The 21,887-nt window shown below is 44.6% G+C and overlaps 1 protein-coding gene across 2 annotated transcripts in view; it reads right to left on the bottom strand.

Moving 5' to 3' along the window:
• Positions 1 to 19,064, bottom strand: part of TMEM87B (transmembrane protein 87B) — a 57,716-nt gene extending 38,652 nt beyond the window's left edge. For both annotated transcript variants that reach the window (XM_066377739.1, XM_066377737.1), the window contains exons 1-6: positions 18,792 to 19,064; positions 14,766 to 14,826; positions 10,328 to 10,419; positions 7,111 to 7,242; positions 5,818 to 5,871; positions 3,478 to 3,568 (exon numbers count right to left, since the gene is read on the bottom strand). In XM_066377739.1, coding sequence (XP_066233836.1) covers positions 3,478 to 3,568; positions 5,818 to 5,871; positions 7,111 to 7,242; positions 10,328 to 10,419; positions 14,766 to 14,826; positions 18,792 to 18,923 — 562 coding nt within the window. In that variant the 5' untranslated portion in view covers positions 18,924 to 19,064. The remainder of the gene's footprint in view (positions 1 to 3,477; positions 3,569 to 5,817; positions 5,872 to 7,110; positions 7,243 to 10,327; positions 10,420 to 14,765; positions 14,827 to 18,791) is intronic.
• Positions 19,065 to 21,887: the final 2,823 nt, after the last annotated feature.

Consider the following 21,887-nt stretch of genomic DNA (forward strand, 5'->3'; position numbering starts at 1 on the left):
GGGGTTCAACCCTGCCTACTAGTCTGCTAGTGTCACAGAAATGCATGCTCCTGGAAGGATGGGGGCACCAGTGAGGTAGCAGAACGGCATTAGGTCCCTGTTCCATGTAGCATGGCCATGTAGCACCACCTGAGGAAGCCCTTCTTCACATTCCTCCAGATCAGCTACTTCTACCAGCTTCCCCCACAGGACACCAGCCGGCCCCACAGGACACCAGGTCCCCCCACAGGACACCAGCTTCCCCCACAGGACACCAGCTGCCCCCACAGGAACCAGCCGGCCCCACAGGACACCAGGTCCCCCCACAGGACATCAGATGCCCCCACAGGACACCAGCCGCCCCCACAGGACACCAGCTTCCCCCACAGGACACCAGCTGCCCTCACAGGACACCAGCCAGCCCCAGAGGACACCAGCCACCCCCACAGGACACCAGGTCCCCCCACAGGACACCAGCCACCCCCACAGGACACCAGGTCCCCCCACAGGACACCAGCCGCCCCACAGGACACCAGCCACCCCCACAGGACACCAGGTCCCCCCACAGGACACCAGCTTCCCCCACAGGACACCAGGTCCCCCCACAGGACACCAGCCGCCCCCACAGGACACCAGCCACCCCCACAGGACACTAGGTCCCCCCACAGGACACCAGCTGCCCTCACAGGACACCAGCCGGCCCCAGAGGACACCAGCCACCCCCACAGGACACCAGGTCCCCCCACAGGACACCAGCCACCCCCACAGGACACCAGGTCCCCCCACAGGACACCAGCTTCCCCCACAGGACACCAGGTCCCCCCACAGGACACCAGCCACCCCCACAGGACACCAGGTCCCCCCACAGGACACCAGCCACCCCACAGGACACCAGGTCCCCCCACAGGACACCAGCCACCCCCACAGGATACCAGGTCCCCCCACAGGACACCAGCTTCCCCCACAGGACACCAGCCACCCCCACAGGACACTAGGTCCCCCCACAGGACACCAGCTGCCCTCACAGGACACCAGCCGGCCCCAGAGGACACCAGCCACTCCCACAGGACACCAGGTCCCCCCACAGGACACCAGCCACCCCCACAGGACACCAGGTCCCCCCACAGGACACCAGCTTCCCCCACAGGACACCAGGTCCCCCCACAGGACACCAGCCACCCCCACAGGACACCAGGTCCCCCCACAGGACACCAGCCACCCCACAGGACACCAGGTCCCCCCACAGGACACCAGCCACCCCCACAGGATACCAGGTCCCCCCACAGGACACCAGCTTCCCCCACAGGACACCAGCCACCCCCACAGGACACTAGGTCCCCCCACAGGACACCAGCTGCCCTCACAGGACACCAGCCGGCCCCAGAGGACACCAGCCACCCCCACAGGACACCAGGTCCCCCCACAGGACACCAGCCACCCCCACAGGACACCAGCTGCCCCCACAGGACACCAGATGCCCCCACAGGACACCAGCCGCCCCCACAGGACACCAGCTTCCCCCACAGGACACCAGCTGCCCTCACAGGACACCAGCCAGCCCCAGAGGACACCAGCCACCCCCACAGGACACCAGGTCCCCCCACAGGACACCAGCCACCCCCACAGGACACCAGGTCCCCCCACAGGACACCAGCTTCCCCCACAGGACACCAGGTCCCCCCACAGGAACCAGCCGGCCCCACAGGACACCAGCCGCCCCACAGGACACCAGCCACCCCCACAGGACACCAGGTCCCCCCACAGGACACCAGCTTCCCCCACAGGACACCAGGTCCCCCCACAGGACACCAGCCGCCCCCACAGGACACCAGCCACCCCCACAGGACACTAGGTCCCCCCACAGGACACCAGCTGCCCTCACAGGACACCAGCCGGCCCCAGAGGACACCAGCCACCCCCACAGGACACCAGGTCCCCCCACAGGACACCAGCCACCCCCACAGGACACCAGGTCCCCCCACAGGACACCAGGTCCCCCCACAGGACACCAGCCACCCCCACAGGACACCAGGTCCCCCCACAGGACACCAGCCACCCCACAGGACACCAGGTCCCCCCACAGGACACCAGCCACCCCCACAGGATACCAGGTCCCCCCACAGGACACCAGCTTCCCCCACAGGACACCAGGTCCCCCCACAGGACACCAGCTTCCCCCACAGGACACCAGGTCCCCCCACAGGACACCAGCTCCCCCCACAGGACACCAGCCGCCCCCACAGGACACCAGCCACCCCCACAGGACACTAGGTCCCCCCACAGGACACCAGGTCCCCCCACAGGACACCAGCTCCCCCCACAGGACACCAGCTTCCCCCACAGGACACCAGATGCCCCCACAGGACACCAACTCAGTGCCTCTCTACACTGATGCCTCCCTCCTTGCTTCTCAGAGGCAGAGTCTGGCTTCTACTATGTCCTCAGGGGATGAACCAGAGAAGAATGCAAATCCTCAGGACCCTCACATGCTTTTGGCTACTGTCAGGCCAACAGACGCCCGCTCTGGAAAATGGCAGCCAAGGCAATTCTAGGATATATGAAGGCATTCATTCCCTTGCAAACTGCTTGTTGCAAGGATGCTCTTGCCTGGGGACCGAGAACTACAGCTTAATGAGTCACAAAGGGGCTACCTAATGGGGGACAGGTGAGCTCACACACCCTAGAAGTCTCAGTTGCCAGACCTGCTACTTCTACTCCTAAGCCATAAACTGATGTTTAAAAATTTTTTTTTTCAAAAAACAATTTTCAAACCCTGATAATAGCCGTTTTCATGAAACAGAATATAATCTACTTCAAATACAAATAAGATGTTGCCTGCCCATTTTTTTTTAATCTGGAAGGATGAAGAATTTTTTTATCCCACTATGAAGTTTGAAAACTTTTAATTTAACTTAATTTAAAATTTCCTATCTGGCACTGGCCAGTTCGCTCAGTGGTAGAGTGTTGGCCTGGTGTGTGGAAGTCCTGGGTTCGATTCCAGGCCAGGGCACACAGGAGAAGCACCCATCTGCTTCTCTACCCTTCCCTCTCTCCTTCCTCTCTCTCTCCCTTCACCTCCCACAGCCATTGGAGCAAAGTTGGCCTGGGTGCTGAAGATGGCTCCATGGCCTCTGCCTCAGGTGCTATGGCTCCGGTTGCAACAGAGCAACGCCCCAGATGGGCCAAGTATCGCCCCCTGGTGGGCATGCCGGGTGGATCCCTGTCGGGCACATGCGGGAGTCTGTCTCTCTGCCTCCCTGCTTCTCACTTAGGAAAAAATACAAAAATACAAAAAAAAAAAAAAAAAAAAGAAATTTCTATCCATTAAGCTAAACATAAAATTTTAAGTCTCCCAAATAAACAGATTATTCATTTTTTGTGATTAACAGGAATTCATTTTTGACTGTTGTATTTCAACAAACAATAGATTTGGGTCAACGACAAAAATACAGAATAAAGCAAAAGTATACAATAAACATGCACGCAGTTTAACTGTACCATTCAAATTCCAGTTTGCATCAGTTATTTCTGTTTTAATCCAAACAACAAGGATGTGAAACCCATCTCTCTGTGTTCTTGCAACAACATCCTGAAACAGGAAAAAATACCCTTTGTTATTTTTTAATTGCTATATAAGATAGAGCTAAATAATTGTTTACCACATTTTAAAACAATTTTTAATAAGTAAATTGGGTTACTTTTATAAAACACAAAAAGATAACAAAGAGAAAACAAATGGTGGGCAGTAGGAACCCACGCCCATTTATTTTACCACCATCCTTCCAAACACAAAGGGAAGAGGAGAAAAAAGGAAGCCTTTTCCACCTTTTAATGTTGTCCACTTTTTGTATTTCTATGGGTTTTCCCTTACTGTTACCCTTCTATGTTTTATTTAATACTACCATTCAAATAGTTTCTCCTCCCATATTTTATCCAAATATCATCAAGCATTTGGCTTTTCAATGTGCTTTTTAATTGAACTATGGGAAAAAGAAGTCAGATAACAGTGTCAGAAATGACTCAGATTCCAGATACAGGCTAAATTATTTAAATTCTTCAAGGTACTAAGTTACTTGCAGTCCTACTGCGGACTATACCTGCTGCTGTAATGTCTATGACCCCATTCAATGCCCCGTGTAACTGGACCAAACTTCTCACATTCCTCCTTGCTGAATATTTCCTGTCCTTTCCTCTTACTTCCCTCTCCTCCACCTATGACAGCTTGTGCAGAGTCTGTGTCCCCCACCTCCCTACAGAGTGAATGCCTTTCTACTACCAGGCTACTCTTTAAGATAAGATAATAAAATAAAGAATGTGAAGTCACAGTATAAAAGCAAACATTAAGTTCTCTTAAATCTATTCTCAGTCCCTACATATAACTCCTTCTAACGCTTCTCTTAAATCTATTCTCAGTCCCTACATACAACTCCTTCTAACGCTCTTGGCTTCCCCTCTATGCTACATTTGTGTTTTCTACATATTGTGTGTGTGTGTGTGTGTGTGTGTGTGTGTGAGAGAGAGAGAGAGAGAGAGAGAGAGAGACAGAGAGAGACAGAGAGACAGAGAGACAAAGAGAGTGACAGACTGGGACTAAAAGACAGGAAGGGAGAGAGACGAGAAGCATCAATTCTTTTTTTTTTTAATTATTTTTATTTATTTATTCATGTTAGAGGAGAGAGGGGGGGGGGGGAGGAGCAGGAAGCATCAACTCCCATATGTGCCTTGACCGGGCAAGCCCAGGGTTTTGAACCGGCGACCTCAGTGTTCCAGGTCGACGCTTGATCTACTGCGCCACCACAGGTCAGGCCGAGAAGCATCAATTCTTTGTTGTTCATTGATTGCTTTCTCATATGTGCCTTGACCAGGGGGCTACAGAAGAGTGAGTGACTCCTTGCTCAAGCCAGCAACCTTGGGCTTCAAGCCAGCAACCTTTGGGCTCAAGCCAGCGACCATGGGGTCATGTCTATGATCCCATGCTCAAGCCAGACAAGCCCGCACTCAAGCAAGCGACATCAGGACTTTGAACCTGGGTCCTCTGTGTCCCAGTCCGATGCTCCATCCACTGTGCCACTGCCTGGTCAAGCTCTTCATATTTCTTTTCTTTTTTATTTTCTTCTCTTCCAAGTGAGAGGAGGGGAGATAGAGACAGACTCCTGCATATGCTCCAACAGGGATCTACCTGGCAACCCCCATCTGGGGCCGATGCTCTGCCCATCTGAAACCATGCTTGCAATTGAGCTATTTTTAGCTCCTGAGGCAGAAGCTCTACAGAGCCATCCTCAGCGCGAGGGCTGATGGGCTGATGCACTCAAACCAATCAAGCCATGGCTCCAGGAGGAGAAGAGAGAGAGAAAGAGAGAGAGAGAGAGAAGGGGAGGGGGGAGAGGTAAAGAAGCAGATGGTTGGTTCTCCTGTGTTGCCTGACTGGGAATCGAACCCAGATCATCCACATGCCAGGCCAATGTCTACCACTGAGCCAACTGGCCAGGGCCAGGTTTCTACCTATTATTTTACATCCTTAATGATGATACATACTAGGCCACTGCTATGCTGTCTTGAACATTGAAAAAAAAATTTATTTTTTAAAGAAAAGAAAGATGCATAGAAGTTAACCTTAAATTATAATTTTAAAGAGATTTTTTAACACAAACAAGTCTATACAATATTCACAAAGACATATGCAAGAAAATATGCTGTTTAAAATAAAGGTTCTTTTTTCTTTCCCAGTTCTAATAACTCTACTTTATATTACTCTCCACATAATCTATCCATCAGCAGATTCTTTTTAGTCTTACTATACTTGTATATATTTGGTTAAAGACAAATAAAATGACTTACCATTGATTCTTCCTGGTTTGAAACATTTCTGAGATTTGTAATTAGCTGTTTATTCTGGAAAAAAAGAATAAAATAATTCCATGTTATATTGCTGCATTTCTATGGGGATAAATAATCTTAACAAGAACAAAAAATAAAAGTGTTATGAGAAAAGTGAAAATTTGAAAGCTGAGCGTCAGAGAACATATTTCACTGTAGCCCAAACATGAGTAACAAAATCCTGCTTTGCAAAGATTACTTCCCTAATCAGGCTAGTGACTGCGGCTGGTGGGAGGGTACCGGGAACTAGAAGGGAGCTCCAGGTGCTGAAATAGTATCGAGTCACATATTCTGACATGCATACTTTACCATGTTTATTACACTTCACAAATTGTTTTTTCTTCTTTTCCAAGTGAGAGGAGGGGAGATAGAGAGATAGACTCCCGCATGTGCCTCAACTGGTATTCACCTGGCAACTCTTGTCTGTGGCTGATGCTCTGCCCATCTAGAGCCATGCTCACAACCAAGCTATTGTAATGTCTGAGGTAGAGGCTCCACGGAGCTATCCTCAGCACCACGGCCGACGCACTTTAACCAATTGAGCCATGGCTGTGGGAGGGGGAGAGAGAGAGAGACAGAGAAAGAGATAGAGACAGAGAAGGAGGAGGGAAGGACTGGAGAAGCAGATGGGCGCTTCTCCTGTGTGCCCTGACTGGGAATCCAACCAAGGACATCCACATGGCAGGCTGACGCTCTACCCTTGAGCCAATCGGCCAGGGCTATACTTCACAAATTTTTTATGTAATCCCTTTAAAGTTTTTACTAAAGACATATTTCATTTCAGAATTTATAGAAAAATAAGTTAATTGACCCATAGCCTCACCACTCAGGGATGATGCTGTTAACATTTTAGAATCAGAGCTTCCACATAGGAGGGAACAAGTGCTTACAGAAGGAGAGAACGTCCACATGTACTAAATGCTGGTAGACCAGTGGTAAGAGGAGCAGACCCCTGGACTGAATGGCGTGGTCACTGGTAACCTTGACCAGAGCTGTTTTGGGGGAACGATGGATGGGAGAACGAGAGATGAACTTATAGCAGATCATGAAAGGACGCTGCCACAAAGGGTACAAAGAACATGACAATGGTGCGAGCATCTTACTGATTATAGACTACTGCGTTCACAAATATCTAAGCCTAAAAACTAACCCATGAAGCACGTTCATAAAAATTTTGGTAAAACAGAATTTAAGCTGATACTTGCATGCACTGGGAGTAAAATAAATTCTGTTTTAACATAGCAAGATACTCACGTATAATGAGGGAAACACATGTGAATCACTGTTGCAGTCCAAGTTTTCATTTTTTGTCATCCAACATTCACTGTTCATGAAATATTTACTACAAATGTCTTCACCTACATTTAAATGATTTTGTAGCTGCTCCTACCAAAGGTAAAATTTTGTTACAATTTATTTCCACACTTCTAATTCATGAAGATAAGTAAATTTTAATATCTAATACAAAAAATTTATTCAGTTTGAAACACTTGAAAATATGCAGAACAAAATATAGAAAATAAAAAGGTCTGACTATAATTTTAAGTAAAGTTAAGGAATCATAACATTTTTGCTATTCCAATGCGCTCAGAGATAGTAATACAAAATAAAACCATAATCTTACAATAAGAAAGTGATTATGGTGTTTTGAAATACACAATACTTTGTTGTAGGATTACTTCCACCTTATCCTGAGTATAAAAGATGTCAAGGAAAGAAAGCAGCAGCATTTAACCAGGAGGAAAGAAACCAGACACTTAGCAACATAGAGCAAAGGTGAAAACCCAACTGAGTGCAGGGGACACACTTGTTTACACATCAGGATCTGGGGTTCTTCCCTCCTAGATGTGGGAATAAAACCTAATGGCAGCTCCCACCATCCAGAAAAGGGTATGTGGGCTTCCACTGGCCAACTATTGAACAATTTGAGCAAAATATGTAAAAACAGCAATAGATTACAATCTATAACAAAGTAAAAACCAATGAGGCCATACTGATTGCTGACTGACAGAAAGAACTCATTCTCGTAGTAGGGTGCTAATAAATGTAGAAAACACAGATCAGACAATCACCACGTAGCACACATCAGAGGAATAAACTGATCATTGGGCAAGAATCAGAGGACATGAAAACAAGGATTGATGAAGAAACAGGATACATATTTACAAACAAATACAAAAATATTTTCTCATAAATTACTGTCAATAACAAAGAGAAAAGTACCTAGTAACTTCACAGTGGAGAAACCTGGCAGAAACTTCCCTGATGAAAAATGGGACAAACAAGGATTTTCTGGTATGCCTGCCCAAAATATAATCTAAATCTAAGCATGAGTAAACACCAGAAACAGTGAAATTAAGGTACATTTTATAAAAATAAATGGCTTGTTCACTTTAAACATTCAATGACACGCAATGAAAGAGCAAAAAAAAAAAAAAAAGCTACAGAAATGCTACATGATCCTAGATTGACTCCTATACTAAAAAAAACAAACAAAAAAAACCCTGCTAAAAGAGATGTTATTGGGACACTGGAAAAATTTTAATAAGTTCTGTTTATTAGATAAAAGTATTGTTATCAATGCTAAATTTCCTAAATTTGATAATTATACTGTGTAATCTAAATCAATATTGTTGCTCTTAGAAAATACATACTATAGACTGATCTGGCAGTGGTGCAGTGGATAGAGCATCAACCTGGGACACTGAGGACCTAGGTTTGAAACCCTGAGGTTGCCAGCTTGAGCACAGGGTCGCCAGCTTAAGCCCAAGGTTGTCAGCTTAAAGCCCAAGGTTGCTGGCTTGAGCAAGGGGTCACTTGCTCTGCCATAGCCCCCTCCCCCGGCCTCCCCTCCCCCACTGTCAAGGCACATATGAGAAAGCAACCAATGAACAACTAAGGTGCTGCAACAAAGAATTGATACTTCTCATCTCTCTCCCTTCCTGTCTGTCTGTCTGTCCCTTCTAACTCTCTCTCTGTCTCTCGCTCTCTCTCTCACTAAAAAAAAAAGAAAATACACCCTGTAAAGTATTTAGTGTGAAGGAGTAAAATATTCAAGGACAAAGGCAGTATTCATGGAAAACAGTATCTCTCACCTCAAGTGAGAAGATAATAGAAAGTGGAAACCCTCACATTATTCAAATGAGGAGCAAACAGATCACAGATCAGCTGACAAGGAACTATGGGGAGTGTCTCTGAAAGAAAGAGCCCAGATATAGGGCCAGGGGTAGGACAAACCTTGCTCCCCCCTCCACTCCCACCTTCCCACACCTTTCTACCCACCTTTCCCTGTGGCTCCTCTCCCTCCTCACTTCTTTCTGAGATCTGTTCATTCTAAATCTACCTGTACTCATATAAGTTCTAGGTGCCCTATTACTAATTTTATTTAATGAAGTGAAACTTTTACATGTCTTTCTTAAATTAACTTGATTTTTGTTTGTATTTGACCCGAAGCCATTTTATCAATGGTTCCTACATGTCTGATTTAAACATTTACTAACATTTTTTGTAAGATTCAAGAAAACTAAAAGATTTGTAATCTTCTCAGAGAACATATATTTTGACAGAATGAAAGTATGTGTTACCTAAAAACCAAAATAAATCTGTGGCACTTCTAAGTGACACTACAATCCATATTTCCAGCCTCCTCGCTGATGAACTAATAAATCATTATACTTGAAATTTTCCTTCACAACTTTACATTAAAAATTTGTGTTAATGAGATATTGCTTACACCTGTTAGAATGGCTATTATCAAAGAAAAGACATAAATGTTGGCAAGGATGTAGAGAAAAGGGAAGCCTTGTATACTGCTGGTGGGATTAAAGTGGTGTAGCCACTGTAGAAGAGTATGGAGGTTCCTCAAAAAATTAAGAATAGAGTTATAATATGACCCAGCAATTCCTCTTCTGGGCAATATATCCAAAAAATATTAAAAATGCTAATTCATAAACATATATATTTATTGCAATAATAACCCCTATGTTTATTGCACCATTCATTATTCACAATAGCCAAGATATGGAAACAACTTAGTATCCTTCAATGAATGATTTGATAAAGAAGATATGGTACATACATTCAATGGAATACTATTCAGCCATAAAACAGAATGAAATATTGCCATTGGCAACACGCATGGATTGTGACAGTACTGTGCTAAGTGAAGTAAGTCAGTCCAAAAACTGCATGATTTCACTCATGTGAAATAAATGACAAAAAGTAAAAAATGAACTAACAAAACAAACAAAAACAAACTCATAGACAGACAACAGTATGGTGTTTACCAGAGGTGAAGGGAGGTGGAAGAGGGGCAAACTGGGTAAAGGGGGTCAAATCTAGACTTTGGGTGGTAAGCATGCAATTGAGTACACATACCGAATTATAACATTCTATGCCTGAAATGTATATAATGTTATTAACCAGTATACCTCAATAAATATAATTTTTCAAAAAATTGTGTTTTACTTACGTCCAGACTAGAATATTCATTTTGACAGGTATAATGCTTCAAATACCACTCTATGGTAAACTTCACAGACCCGGAACAATGGAATGACTTAACTGTTTAGGAAAAGAAAGTCTCAATTTTTAAAAATAACATACTTACTCCAACATAAACTTCAGGTTTCAAGAATGTAATTTAAAATAGGCTACTTCAATGAAACAATGAGTAAAACATTACCTAATTTCCCCAAAAGTCACTGCAAAATGATAGGCAAATTCATTAAATTATCACAGTTAACTAAAAGTTGCTATCCTACTGTTCATTTCACCTGTCCAGTGTTAAATCAGCTGAGTGGCCAGACATGTCAACACTGCTTACTTCACTGAGTATTCCCTTCACTGACTCACTCATTCAGAACATACTAAGCAAGTACCCCTTGCATGTAAAGAAGGGATATAATAGGAATCTAGACTACTAGTCCCTGTCCTTTACTTTTTTTTAAGATTTATTTTTAGATTTTTATTTATTCATTTTTTCAGAGAGAAAGGAGAGAGAGAATGAGAGAGAGAGAGAAGGGAGGAAGGAGCAGGAAGCATCAACTCCCATATGTGCCTTGACCAGGCAAGCCCAGGGTTTCAAACCGGCGACCTCAGCATTCCAGGCTGACGCCTTATCCACTGCGCCACCACAGGTCAGGACTCCCTCTCCTTTACATAGGAGGTATTGGGGAAATGGAAGCTTAACAATTAAGAGGGCCCCGGGAGGGTATGAAGAATGGGGTGCTGTCAGGCTTGCTAGAGGAGGAAGAGGAATAGGAGTTAGCCAGGTAGAGAGGAGGGTAGGGGAGTACATGCAAATGCCCAGGGTAACTGAATGCATGGCATACATAGGCCCATCTGAAAATAGTGTGCTGTGCTTAGAACACAGATTGGGGAGGTTAGAGAAAATTCATAAGGCCTCTTATGCTCTGCTAGGGAGTCTTCCTTTATTTTGAATATTACAAAGGACCACCAAATGTTTCAGGTAGGAGGGTAACAATATTAGACAGACTGAAAAGAATTAAGTCTAGAATAAGACAAAGCTCTTTCAGGAGTGTTGTCACAACATGGCAGCGAGTCATCAGAGAGGACAAAGAAGCCATAGTGTCTTTTATGACCTAGCATCATAAGTGACATACCCTTCATTACTTCTGCCATTCTACTGGTCAGACCAACGTTGCTATAATAATGTAGGTGACTACACAAGGTCATGAATACCAGGAGGCAGGGACTATTATGAGCCATCTTGAAGGAAAACAAAGGGAACCCAAACTGAGACCAGAAAGTGACTTTCAGAGGCTGAGATTAGTAGAATTCCTGGGACATAGCACCGAAGAGTTGGGAGCTACCCAAAGAAGGAGGTAAAGAACTCTGCACAGATATCCCCTTGAGTCTCTGGCTGCACAGCAGCCTGCCCATACACAGGGATAAGCCCAACTATTCTGAGTTCACACAAGGATGGAACTGTTTGAGTTTCCATGAGCCAGAGTTCAGAGGCCTCATTTATTACACCAAGCACTGGGGAGAGACATAGAAGGGCCACACCCTGGAAGTAAGTGGTACTGAATCAGTCCTGGAGTAAAAGCTACTTCATATCTATCCTAAAAGAATTAAAAATAAAATTGGACTGGATTGAAGTGACCCAAAAGGAACCTGTCTGCCAGAACAAAGCTATTATGTTAAAGGAATACAACATCACAGCACACAATAATGCAAAATTCACAATATCCATAATCAAAACAAAAACACTAAATATACAAAGCAAAAACAATTTGACTCATATCCATGATATGAAATCTATCAATATGACAAAGAAGATGGAAACGATAAAAATGACAGAATTAGCAGATAAATATATGAAAACAGCTATTATAAATATGTTTCATATGCTCAAATATGGGAAGAAAACTACTAATAAGAGAACTGAGATATTTTTAAAAAGAACCAAACTTCTAGAGATAAAAAAATACAGTATCTGAAATGAAAAGTTCATTGTATGAGATTAACATCAGATTAGATACTGCAGAAGAAAAAGATCATTGAATTTGAAGACAAAGCAATAGAAATAAATCCAAAATGAAGCATGGAAAGAAACGAGACTGCAAAAACATTAACAGAGCTGTGAGACAATATCAGTGATCTAAAGTGTGTATAAATAGGGCCCCAGGTACAGAAGGAAGAGATGGGGATACAGTGTCTCAGTCGAAGATCCAAGGTCAGACTTGAGATGTTTTTCAGTGTGGATATCCAGTTGTTCCAGCATCATTTGTTGAAAAGACTGTCCTTTCTCTAATGAGTTACCTTTGTACCTTTGTTCAAAATCAACTGGGTTTATTTTGGGGTCCTATAATCTGATCCCTTGTTTTATATGTTCTATCCCTATACTAGTACCATAGTACCACACTGTTATGATTACTGTAGCTTTATGTAAGTTTTGAAATCAAATAGTAAAATCTCTTCAACTTTGCTCTTTTTCAAAGTTGTTTTGGCTATTGTAGGCCCTTTGTACTTACATATAAATTTTAGAAACAGCTAGTCATTTTCTGCATAAAAGTCTACTTCAATTTTTATTAGAATTAATTGAATTTATAGATCTAGGGAGAACTGACAGCATGTTAGCCATAGATTTTTCATAGATGCCCTATTACCAGATTAAGGAATTTTTATGGTGTTATAAGAGTTTTTATCATGAGTGCATGTTGAATTCTTTCTAATGTTTTTCTGTATACATTGAGATGATTACATGACATATTTCTTTTATTCTGTTAATATGGTGAATTACATTGAGAGAGCTTCAACAGTGATTCCACATAACTGCATCTTGAATGAGGCAGCAAAAGAGTGGTCACCTAAGAGAAAGCCAGATGTCTGATCCACCAAACAGCATGGCCACATACCCAAGAAACAAATTCTTAGCTTGCAGACACTAAAAACTGGTTCTGTAAGAACATGGAGACTCTGTCTCACGCCTTCACCATACCACCAATGTAGATATATGTATAAAAGAGAATGCCCAATCACTCACTCAAAATGAACAGTAACTGAAAATGGATGAGTAATAATCTATTAACTCTCTCCCTTCAGCATGCCTTCCTGCATGCCCAGTGGTGAAGAGAAGACTGCATGGTGAGCATGGCAGCTGACAAGGAGGCTCAGGCTCAGATGGGTGCTCTACCCACACCTGCCAGTCATGTCACAGATATAGTCAGAGTTCACCAAGACCTCTCTCCGCTAGAACTGTTGGACACTGCCAACTTTTGCCTGACTAAATCCTCATTTACTTATACCTTTGTTCCTAACTCCTTCTGCTGCTCATTCTTTCTTTAGATGTCTTGACTGTGGTCTACTCTGAGGCTGGTCTCTGATATTACATACTGACTTTTATAAGAATTAGATTCTGTGTTTCACTGCTCCACATAATGCCCCCTCCCACACATAACTTCTTTACCTGCATCAGTCTATCGAATCTTATTTGTCTAGACATTGAGATATGAATTCATTAAAGCAATCAGATGTCAAAATTTTTTCCTCACCCATCTTGGACTTCAATTTCCTCTTACCAAGCTCTTATCACCACTTAAGATCTGATGTCACTGGGCTGCTTTGAACCACCTCTGCTTCCTAGCTGATGGCTGGCCCACTTCCCTCAGCAAAGACTTGTGTATGGCAGACTCACCCAACAAAAGATCAGAGCATGGCGTGACAGAGAAAAGGGTCATGGGTTTTGATCTCAAGGAAGCCAGTCTGTGTTACCCAACAAAAAATTACTGCTTATCCCAAAAGTTTAACCCCTGCAAACAACTTACCCAGTCAAACCATAGGGAACACTAACAGGAGTAAATGTGTTATAGTGTAAACCCATTAAAAATACTGAAAACATCAAGATCTATGAGTTGGTAATGCTTCCACATCAATATTTAAGAATATTTAGAAATATTTTCACTTCATAAGCCCTAAAATCTTAATTAAAATGTTAGCATCTTGTGATTTTTATTTATACTATGATCATATATTTAAAAATTTTTGAGGGGCATAAAGGTTTTATCACAGTCATAACATTTCATATACTCATAAAAGGAACTTATTTAGTTTTAAAAGCTGAGATCTAGAGTCAAATTTCATAGAAGTCAAAAACTTTTTTGCTAAAGCATACTTCATTAGACTTTAATTACAGTTTTAAAAAATGATCATATTTTCCAAGACAGAAAAATCTATTCTTGAAAATAAGCAACTTGACAGAAACAAAAGAAACCTTTAAAATGTTAATCAGTTAAAAATAAAACATATGCCTAGTTTACAAAATAAAATACTACATGTTATATATTAGATTACATTAAATTAATGTATTAGTTATTAGTTTATAATATATTAATACTCATTTATAATATACTGTTATGTTAGTATTGTTAGTTTATAAGACTTACCCGAAAACTTGATCTCAGTTGAGTTAAACATAATTTTCCTAAATATCAAAGGTCCTGATTTCTAAAATAAAAAATAATATTAAAAAATCATGTTAAAATTTTTTTCTCTATTGTTTAAGACTATAACTTTACCCTGAAAAGCATATAGTTTTAACTTTCTATCCTTCCTATGACCAGAGTAATTATTTTTTTTTTTTTTTGCATTTTTCTGAAGCTGGAAACAGGGAGAGACAGTCAGACAGACTCCCGCATGCGCCCGACCGGGATCCACCCGGCACGCCCACCATGGGGCGATGCTCTGCCCACCAGGGGGCGATGCTCTGCCCATCCTGGGCGCCGCCATGTTGCGGCCAGAGCCACTCTAGCGCCTGGGGCAGAGGCCACAGAGCCATCCCCAGCGCCCGGGCCATTTTTGCTCCAGTGGAGCCTCGGCTGCGGGAGGGGAAGAGAGAGACAGAGAGGAAGGCGCGGCGGAGGGGTGGAGAAGCAAATGGGCGCTTCTCCTGTGTGCCCTGGCCGGGAATCGAACCCGGGTCCTCCGCACGCTAGGCCGACGCTCTACCGCTGAGCCAACCGGCCAGGGCCAGAGTAATTATTTTTTAAAAACATAAATCTGATCACATTACTCATTTGCTTAAACCTTTGCCTGTGTATTCCCTCCCTGCAGTTGATTGGAGGCTCTGGAATGTCTCTGCCACCAGGGTCCCAGCCAGGGCCCATAACACCTAGAAGGTGAGGGCTGCTGCCACTGCATCCATGTGCTGCAACAACACGGGACCTGCCTGTGCACGTGCAGCTGGTGCGTAAAGGTACTTGTGATGAAACAACCAGCACTTTCCCTACACTGTGATGGCTCACCACTGCGCCCTTACAGCAGACCAGTTCCCACTGCAGCTCCTAGGGCCCCTTCTCATCAGGGCCACCGACCTCTCTAGGACCTTTCTTTCAGCTCCTCTAAAGCATGATACTCCTTCTACCCCAGAACTTACTTAAAAACCCTTCCTGTCACTTTCTTCACTTCATCAATTCCTTCTTAACATTCAAAGCCTACTTACAAAGTCCCTTCCTCAGAAGCCTTCCACCATGTCCCTGTACAAGGCCAGGCCCTCCCTTAAGTGCTCTCAGAGACTCATTCGTCTTCACAACCCTTTACACAATTAAAACAAAATAATATATTATTTATTTATTAAGTATTGGCCCTCACCAAGAATAAAAATGGTATAGGAGGGGACTGCGTTAAAGCAGTGGTAGTCCCTACCACCCACTAGTGGGAATTCCAGCTTTCATGGTGGGCAGTAGCAGAGCAACCAGAGTATAAATAAAAAGATAGTAAGTTGTTTTATAAAGATTTATTCTGCCAAACTTAGCAAAAATCGGACATAAAGTACTTGGTAAGTAATTATTATTATATGCTTTAACTTACTGTAACTCTGCTTTATAAATTTTATAAAGTAAAGTTACTTCCCTACTTTATAAATCACCAGTACTGTGGAACCGGTGGGCGGTTAGAAAATTTTACTACTAACAGAGATACAAAAGTGGGTGGTAGGTATAAAAAGGTTGACTACCCCTGTGTTAAAGGAATAAGTGGTTAGGAATGAAAGAAAAACAGGACAGGCAGCTCTTTCCTGAAAACCCCATCCATCCTCCCCAACATAGTTTCAACAACAATAATTATAAATAATAGAACCCTTAGCCTGGATCAACAATAAAACACACAACCCAGATCCCTCCTCTGAGCACCAGATATACATACCCCGCCTAAATGTCATTCACTGGGATGTCCAGCACACAGTCCACACCAACCTTCCCTAAACCAGACACACTTCTCTCCGCCCCTCACCAACTCTTCCTGCACTGTCCACGTTAGCTGTGGGTGCTGCTATCCAGTCCCCCAAGCCTTGGCTCCTCCCACTCACCTCACTGCCATCGCCTATCCACCAACATATGCCTACTTTATCTCATAAACACTCTCCAAACTTAGGTCTTGCTCTCCATTCCTGCTATCACTGCCCTCAGACCCTCAACATTTTCTGCCCACACTTCTGCAATACCTTAACTGGTACCTCTGCCTCCAGATCTGAGCTTAAAATTCATCCTTAGATACCAGCCACAGTGATTAGCATTTATGTCTAAAATCCTTCAAAGGTAGTCACTCATTCACACCCAAAAGTTGTTACTAACAGCCTAGAAGCATATTCCAACTTATAAATGGGGTTTGTTCAGCCCACAAGGAGTCTTTTTTTTTTTTTTTGGCAAAGTTTGAATCAACTGACATAATAAAAATATGGATTCTGACTTTGAAAAAAATAGACCTGGCAATTCTGTGCCTAGTCTGCCATATAGTATGCCAGGGGAGTCGAACAGCAGCTACCCTCTTCATAAGGGGCATGTAACCTGTAGTCCACTGTACCTCCAACCCCTCTAGTCCTGAACCCACTTCACTTCACTCACTAATATGACTTGCCCTAGACCTCACAGATCCTTGAGTTTAGACCCCTGGAATAGGCTCAAAGCCAAGCTCAGACACAGAAGGCTTACAGTGGCCTGAGTCCCCTGTAGCACTCCTGACAGAATGTCAGAACACTACCAATTTCCTTCACTGCTGCTGCTCTTCTCCCTCCTTCTTCACCAAGAAGGTACCGCCATGTATATGTAATTACTACTCAGGAATCTGCTGTCGCTACTGTGTGCTCTCAGAGACTCATTCTTGACAGAAGGGGCTGTTGTCTTAAATTCACCTTTGTGAGAGCAATGGCCAGTGCAGTGTGCATGGCGCATAGTAGGTGCTCAAACTATTTGCTGAGCTTTACAGTTAAAACAACCATCTCTTGACAGATTCGTAGTACAAATGAAAGAAAGCCCCATTCTCCGTTCTGAAGGACAAGTTCTGATAACTTGAAATGGGAAAAAGCCTGTTCTTTGCAAAGGACTTTATGGACTGCTCCCGGCCTTAGTCACACAGGACAACAAATTATGTGGGGCCCAAGGAAAATCGTCTCTTTTTCCGGCGGGAAGCAGTCTTTCTTCACCACGGCTTTTGGAGTCTCACCATCCAAAGTATACTTGACAAAGTCCTCTACAGATAAAGTTAAATCATTTAGTAATCTGCACGCAGCTGATTCACTTCCAACATTACCTACTTAGTTTATGACACTGCCCATTCCCTTTGGAAACCCTGAGCGTGGTTCTTCGAGTTTTGCTTCTTACTGAACTCAGTAACAGAGACACGCAGGCTCTTTCCCTACCGCACATAAGGGGGCACTAACCCACAGGGGTCCTGGAAGAAATGGTTGCCCTGGGTGGTGAAGATTCAGAAAGATAGCTACTTCCATTCCTCAGTGCAGCTTCTATGTATTAATAGTAGGAAGCAGAGCCTCTGGCACTACTTTCTTTTTCTGGTTGAGAAAATCAAAATATAAGTTTTGCTTTTAGAACTTGGACATTATTTACAAGGGCATGGAAAATACTCCTGTCAAACAGAGCCGGAGGAGTCATCTCATCTAGAGATAACACTTCTCGATTTCCTGTCCCTCATTAGCAAGACTTTCCAAAATGCTACCTCTGCACTTCCCCACATCCATCCCTACATCGTGTTGTGTAATTGCTGGACGCAAGTGCTTAGGTGGCTCGTGGAAGGAAGTTCTCACAGACTGCGGCCTGCAGGCAGACTAACCCCCAAACGCTTTATCTCTGCACATGAGCTCCCAGATCCGCGGAACTCCGGGGCCCACGAAGAGGGAAGGAGGGTGGGCGGTCCCTGCGCGTCCCCCTCCCATTCACAGAGAAAGCGGAAGCAGCACTCCCACTTTCTCCTTCCTGCCGGAACTGAACCGGAGTCCTCCGCATGGCCTCGCCGTGCTGCCTGGGGACGGCCCGCAGCAGCTGAGCGCCGAGGCCGGGCTCGGTCCGCAAACGGGGCCTGACGGGGTCACAGACAGCCGCCTCCATTCTGTGGCCAGCAGAGGAGGGGCGGCCGCAGAGCAGAGCCTCCCCGGGGACGCCAGGCCGAGATGCGCCACTTACGTCGCTGACCGTAGCTGCCCAGCGCCCGGGCTCGGGAATGGCGCACACGGCCGCAGGGGCCCAGCACAGCAGGCAGAGCGTGGCGCCCAGCAGCCGAGCCCCGGCCGGCGGGCGGTGGCGCACGGCGGCCATCTTGACGCGGAAGCCACCTATGCTGGGATGTCCGTTCGTCCGCCGCACCTGTGCAATCCGCCCAGAGGCGAGGGTGTTTAGCCCGAGGAGCTGGGCCCGGCGGGAGCAGGAGGAGGAGGAGCTGGAGCGTGGGAAGCGGGACCAGGGTGGGGCGGGGCCGGGGGGCGGGGCTCGGGTAAGGCGGGGGCGGGTGACTGTGGGGGGCGGGGCCATGGGGGCGGGGGCGGGGGCGGCCCAAGAGGGAAAGCAGGACCTCGAGTCTGCCTTGCTGTGGTAGGATGCCCAGCGTGGGGTATGGGATGGAGTTCCGGATTAAATTTCTGCGCCGTGTGCTTGACCTGTGGTGGCGCAGTGGGTTAAGCTCGACCTGGAGCTCGTAGGTCGCGGGTTCAAAACCATGATTTCCCCCGTCAAGGCACATATGGGAGTTGATGCTTCGTGCTACTCCTCCCCTTCTCTCTCTCTCTCTCTCTCTCTCTCTCTCTCTCTCATCTCTAAAATGATCTTAAAAAAGAAAAATTTCTGCTCCATATGTGCCAGTTTCCTGAGTCATGTGCACGTTCCCCTTACCCAACCCTGTCAGCTCAGTGGAAACAGATGGTTCTGTAAGTTCATGAGAACAATCAAGATCAGTTGAATCTAAGGCACGAGCTGTGACCAGAACATTTAATAATTTCAGAACACAGAAGTTGACTTGTCACTTTAAAGTTAAGACGGGCAGGGCTTGGGTTATTTTCCCAGCATTTTTGTGTGTGTGTGTGTGTGTGTGTGTGTGTGTGTGTGTGTGTGTGAAAGCTGAATAAAGGTTTTGTTGTCAAAGTTTACTCATCACTTTCAAGTTAAGACAGGCAGGGATTGGGTTACTTGCCCAGCATTTTCAGTTGTAAAAGCTGAATAAAGGTTTTGTTGTCAAAGAGAACTACTTTTTTAATTGTTATCAAATGTAAATAATGTCAAGAGGGTGAATACAAACCTGGATTAACAATTGTCAATGTAAACTAGGATCGATTTATAGTTGAGTCCCCAGCTACCTTATCAATCACCCCAGCCACTTTCAGCCAGTAATTGATGAGTGCCGGGGTCCAGCCCCGGGGGGGATCCAGGGGTCCCACAGGAGGAGACGGCGTCAGTGAAAATCGAGTGAGAGAGCCGAATTCTTTTTCTTTCTCTTTATTCTCTAGTTAGCATTTACTGCCAGGCATCTCTCTCTAATGCTGGTCTAGCTTTCTTTTTTATGCACACACACTAAGTTACAATTGCATGGTATTTTGTTTCACTATGGTTACATGTTTCCAGATAACAGTTAATTCATATCTATAAACTATAAATCAGGTGGTAAGTTATTCAAAGTACAGTTATACAATAGCAATGACAATATTGGTACAAACTTCTAAAAGATTAGTACTAATTAATAACTCTACTTGACTGTTGTTGTGAGTCAAGGGCGCAGAGAGAGATTAGCAGACGAAATCATTAAGGACTAGCAAAGGACCACCGCTTGCTCAGGCAAATGGCCTTGAGTTCATGCAGTGTCCTAATTTTTCTCACAAGACTTCAAAAGGCTTGCTTATTAAGAAATTGTCATAACATCAAGAGTAACTTTTGCTTAAAGATATATAGAGTGCACCTGCAAGATAGCTTAGTAGCAACATAATATCAGAAGTCATTAATTGCTATTGCTTCTATGGATCCCCCCATATTTCTCTTTATTATCTGAACGAAAAACCTTGGAAAGTATATAAATCTCATGAGAATGTCTCACTGAGAAAGCCCAGCAACTGCCTTTAGTCATAAAATAAGTCTCTTAGCAAAACATTCTTTTCTTGCCGACTGCGCTCCCATCCAAGGCCACGCAACAGGCCACTTCACTACACTTTACCTAAGATTCTATTGTCTAGTCAAATTTTATTTATTTACTATATTCACACACTAGTTAAATTCTAACTATATTCTTCTTAGAGTGTTCCACCATCTGCAGGTCAGGTAAGCAAGAAGAAAGTTTCTCTATCACATGAAAAGGCTAGGGAGGAAAAATGTTGAATTAAGTGAAGGCCGAAAGGTGCTCTGTGCACAGCCACTGCCTCCTACCCATTCACAAGTCACAATCTATTCTTTGTAACATGATTAATAAGAAGAAATTCTCCTACAAACTTAACCCTTTACGAGGGATATCATAGCCAGCGTCCTATGTTTATGAGCCCAGTTCAAGGGGCTTATAGGCTTTTCTGTGGAACTCACACCCTCTGTCTCATTTCCAAAGAAATTACTACGAATCTACAGGGAAAGCACGGTACTATTATCCCTGTGCCATAAATAATAGCACACACCCAGAAAAGGGGGGATATAAGGCCAGATTAATTCAAAAAGTCAAAGGGGGAAGTATCGTGCTTTTCCTTTGCGGTGACTTTGTCAACCCGCAGCCATTGGTCTTCACTGCGGTGACTCTGTCAACCAGCAGCCGTTGGTCTTCTCTGCTGTGACTTTGTCAATCAGCAGTTTTTGATCTTCTTCTGCTGTGACCTTGTCAGCCAGCAGTTGTGGGTCTTCTCCTGCTGTGACCTTGTCAGCCAGCAGTCGTTGATCGGCTCCCGACAGTTGAGGGTCTAGTGTGTACATATTAGAGATTGCATGTGCATCCGCCTTTTGCAGTAAGCAGGGCGATGGTTCCTATGTCATGGGAGTAAAGGTGTCAGAGGAACAGCCATCACCTGTTTAGAGGGTAGATCAGGTGGGAAGAGAGGCCATGAAGTGATAGTACAAACCTTGAGAAATTGGCTCTGGCCCCTGACTCAGTGGATAGAATGTTGCCCGGTGCATGGACCTCCCCAGTTCCAGTCTGGTTGGGGCACACAGGAGAGGCAAGCATCTGCTTCTCCCCACCCCTACTTCTCTCTTTCCCTCTGACAGCTAGTGGCTCCATTGGTTCCAGCTTGGTTCCACTGTGGCCCTGAGGATAGCTCCCTT

Source organism: Saccopteryx leptura, chromosome 3 (assembly GCF_036850995.1).
Source record: "Saccopteryx leptura isolate mSacLep1 chromosome 3, mSacLep1_pri_phased_curated, whole genome shotgun sequence".
NCBI lineage: Eukaryota > Metazoa > Chordata > Mammalia > Chiroptera > Emballonuridae > Saccopteryx > Saccopteryx leptura.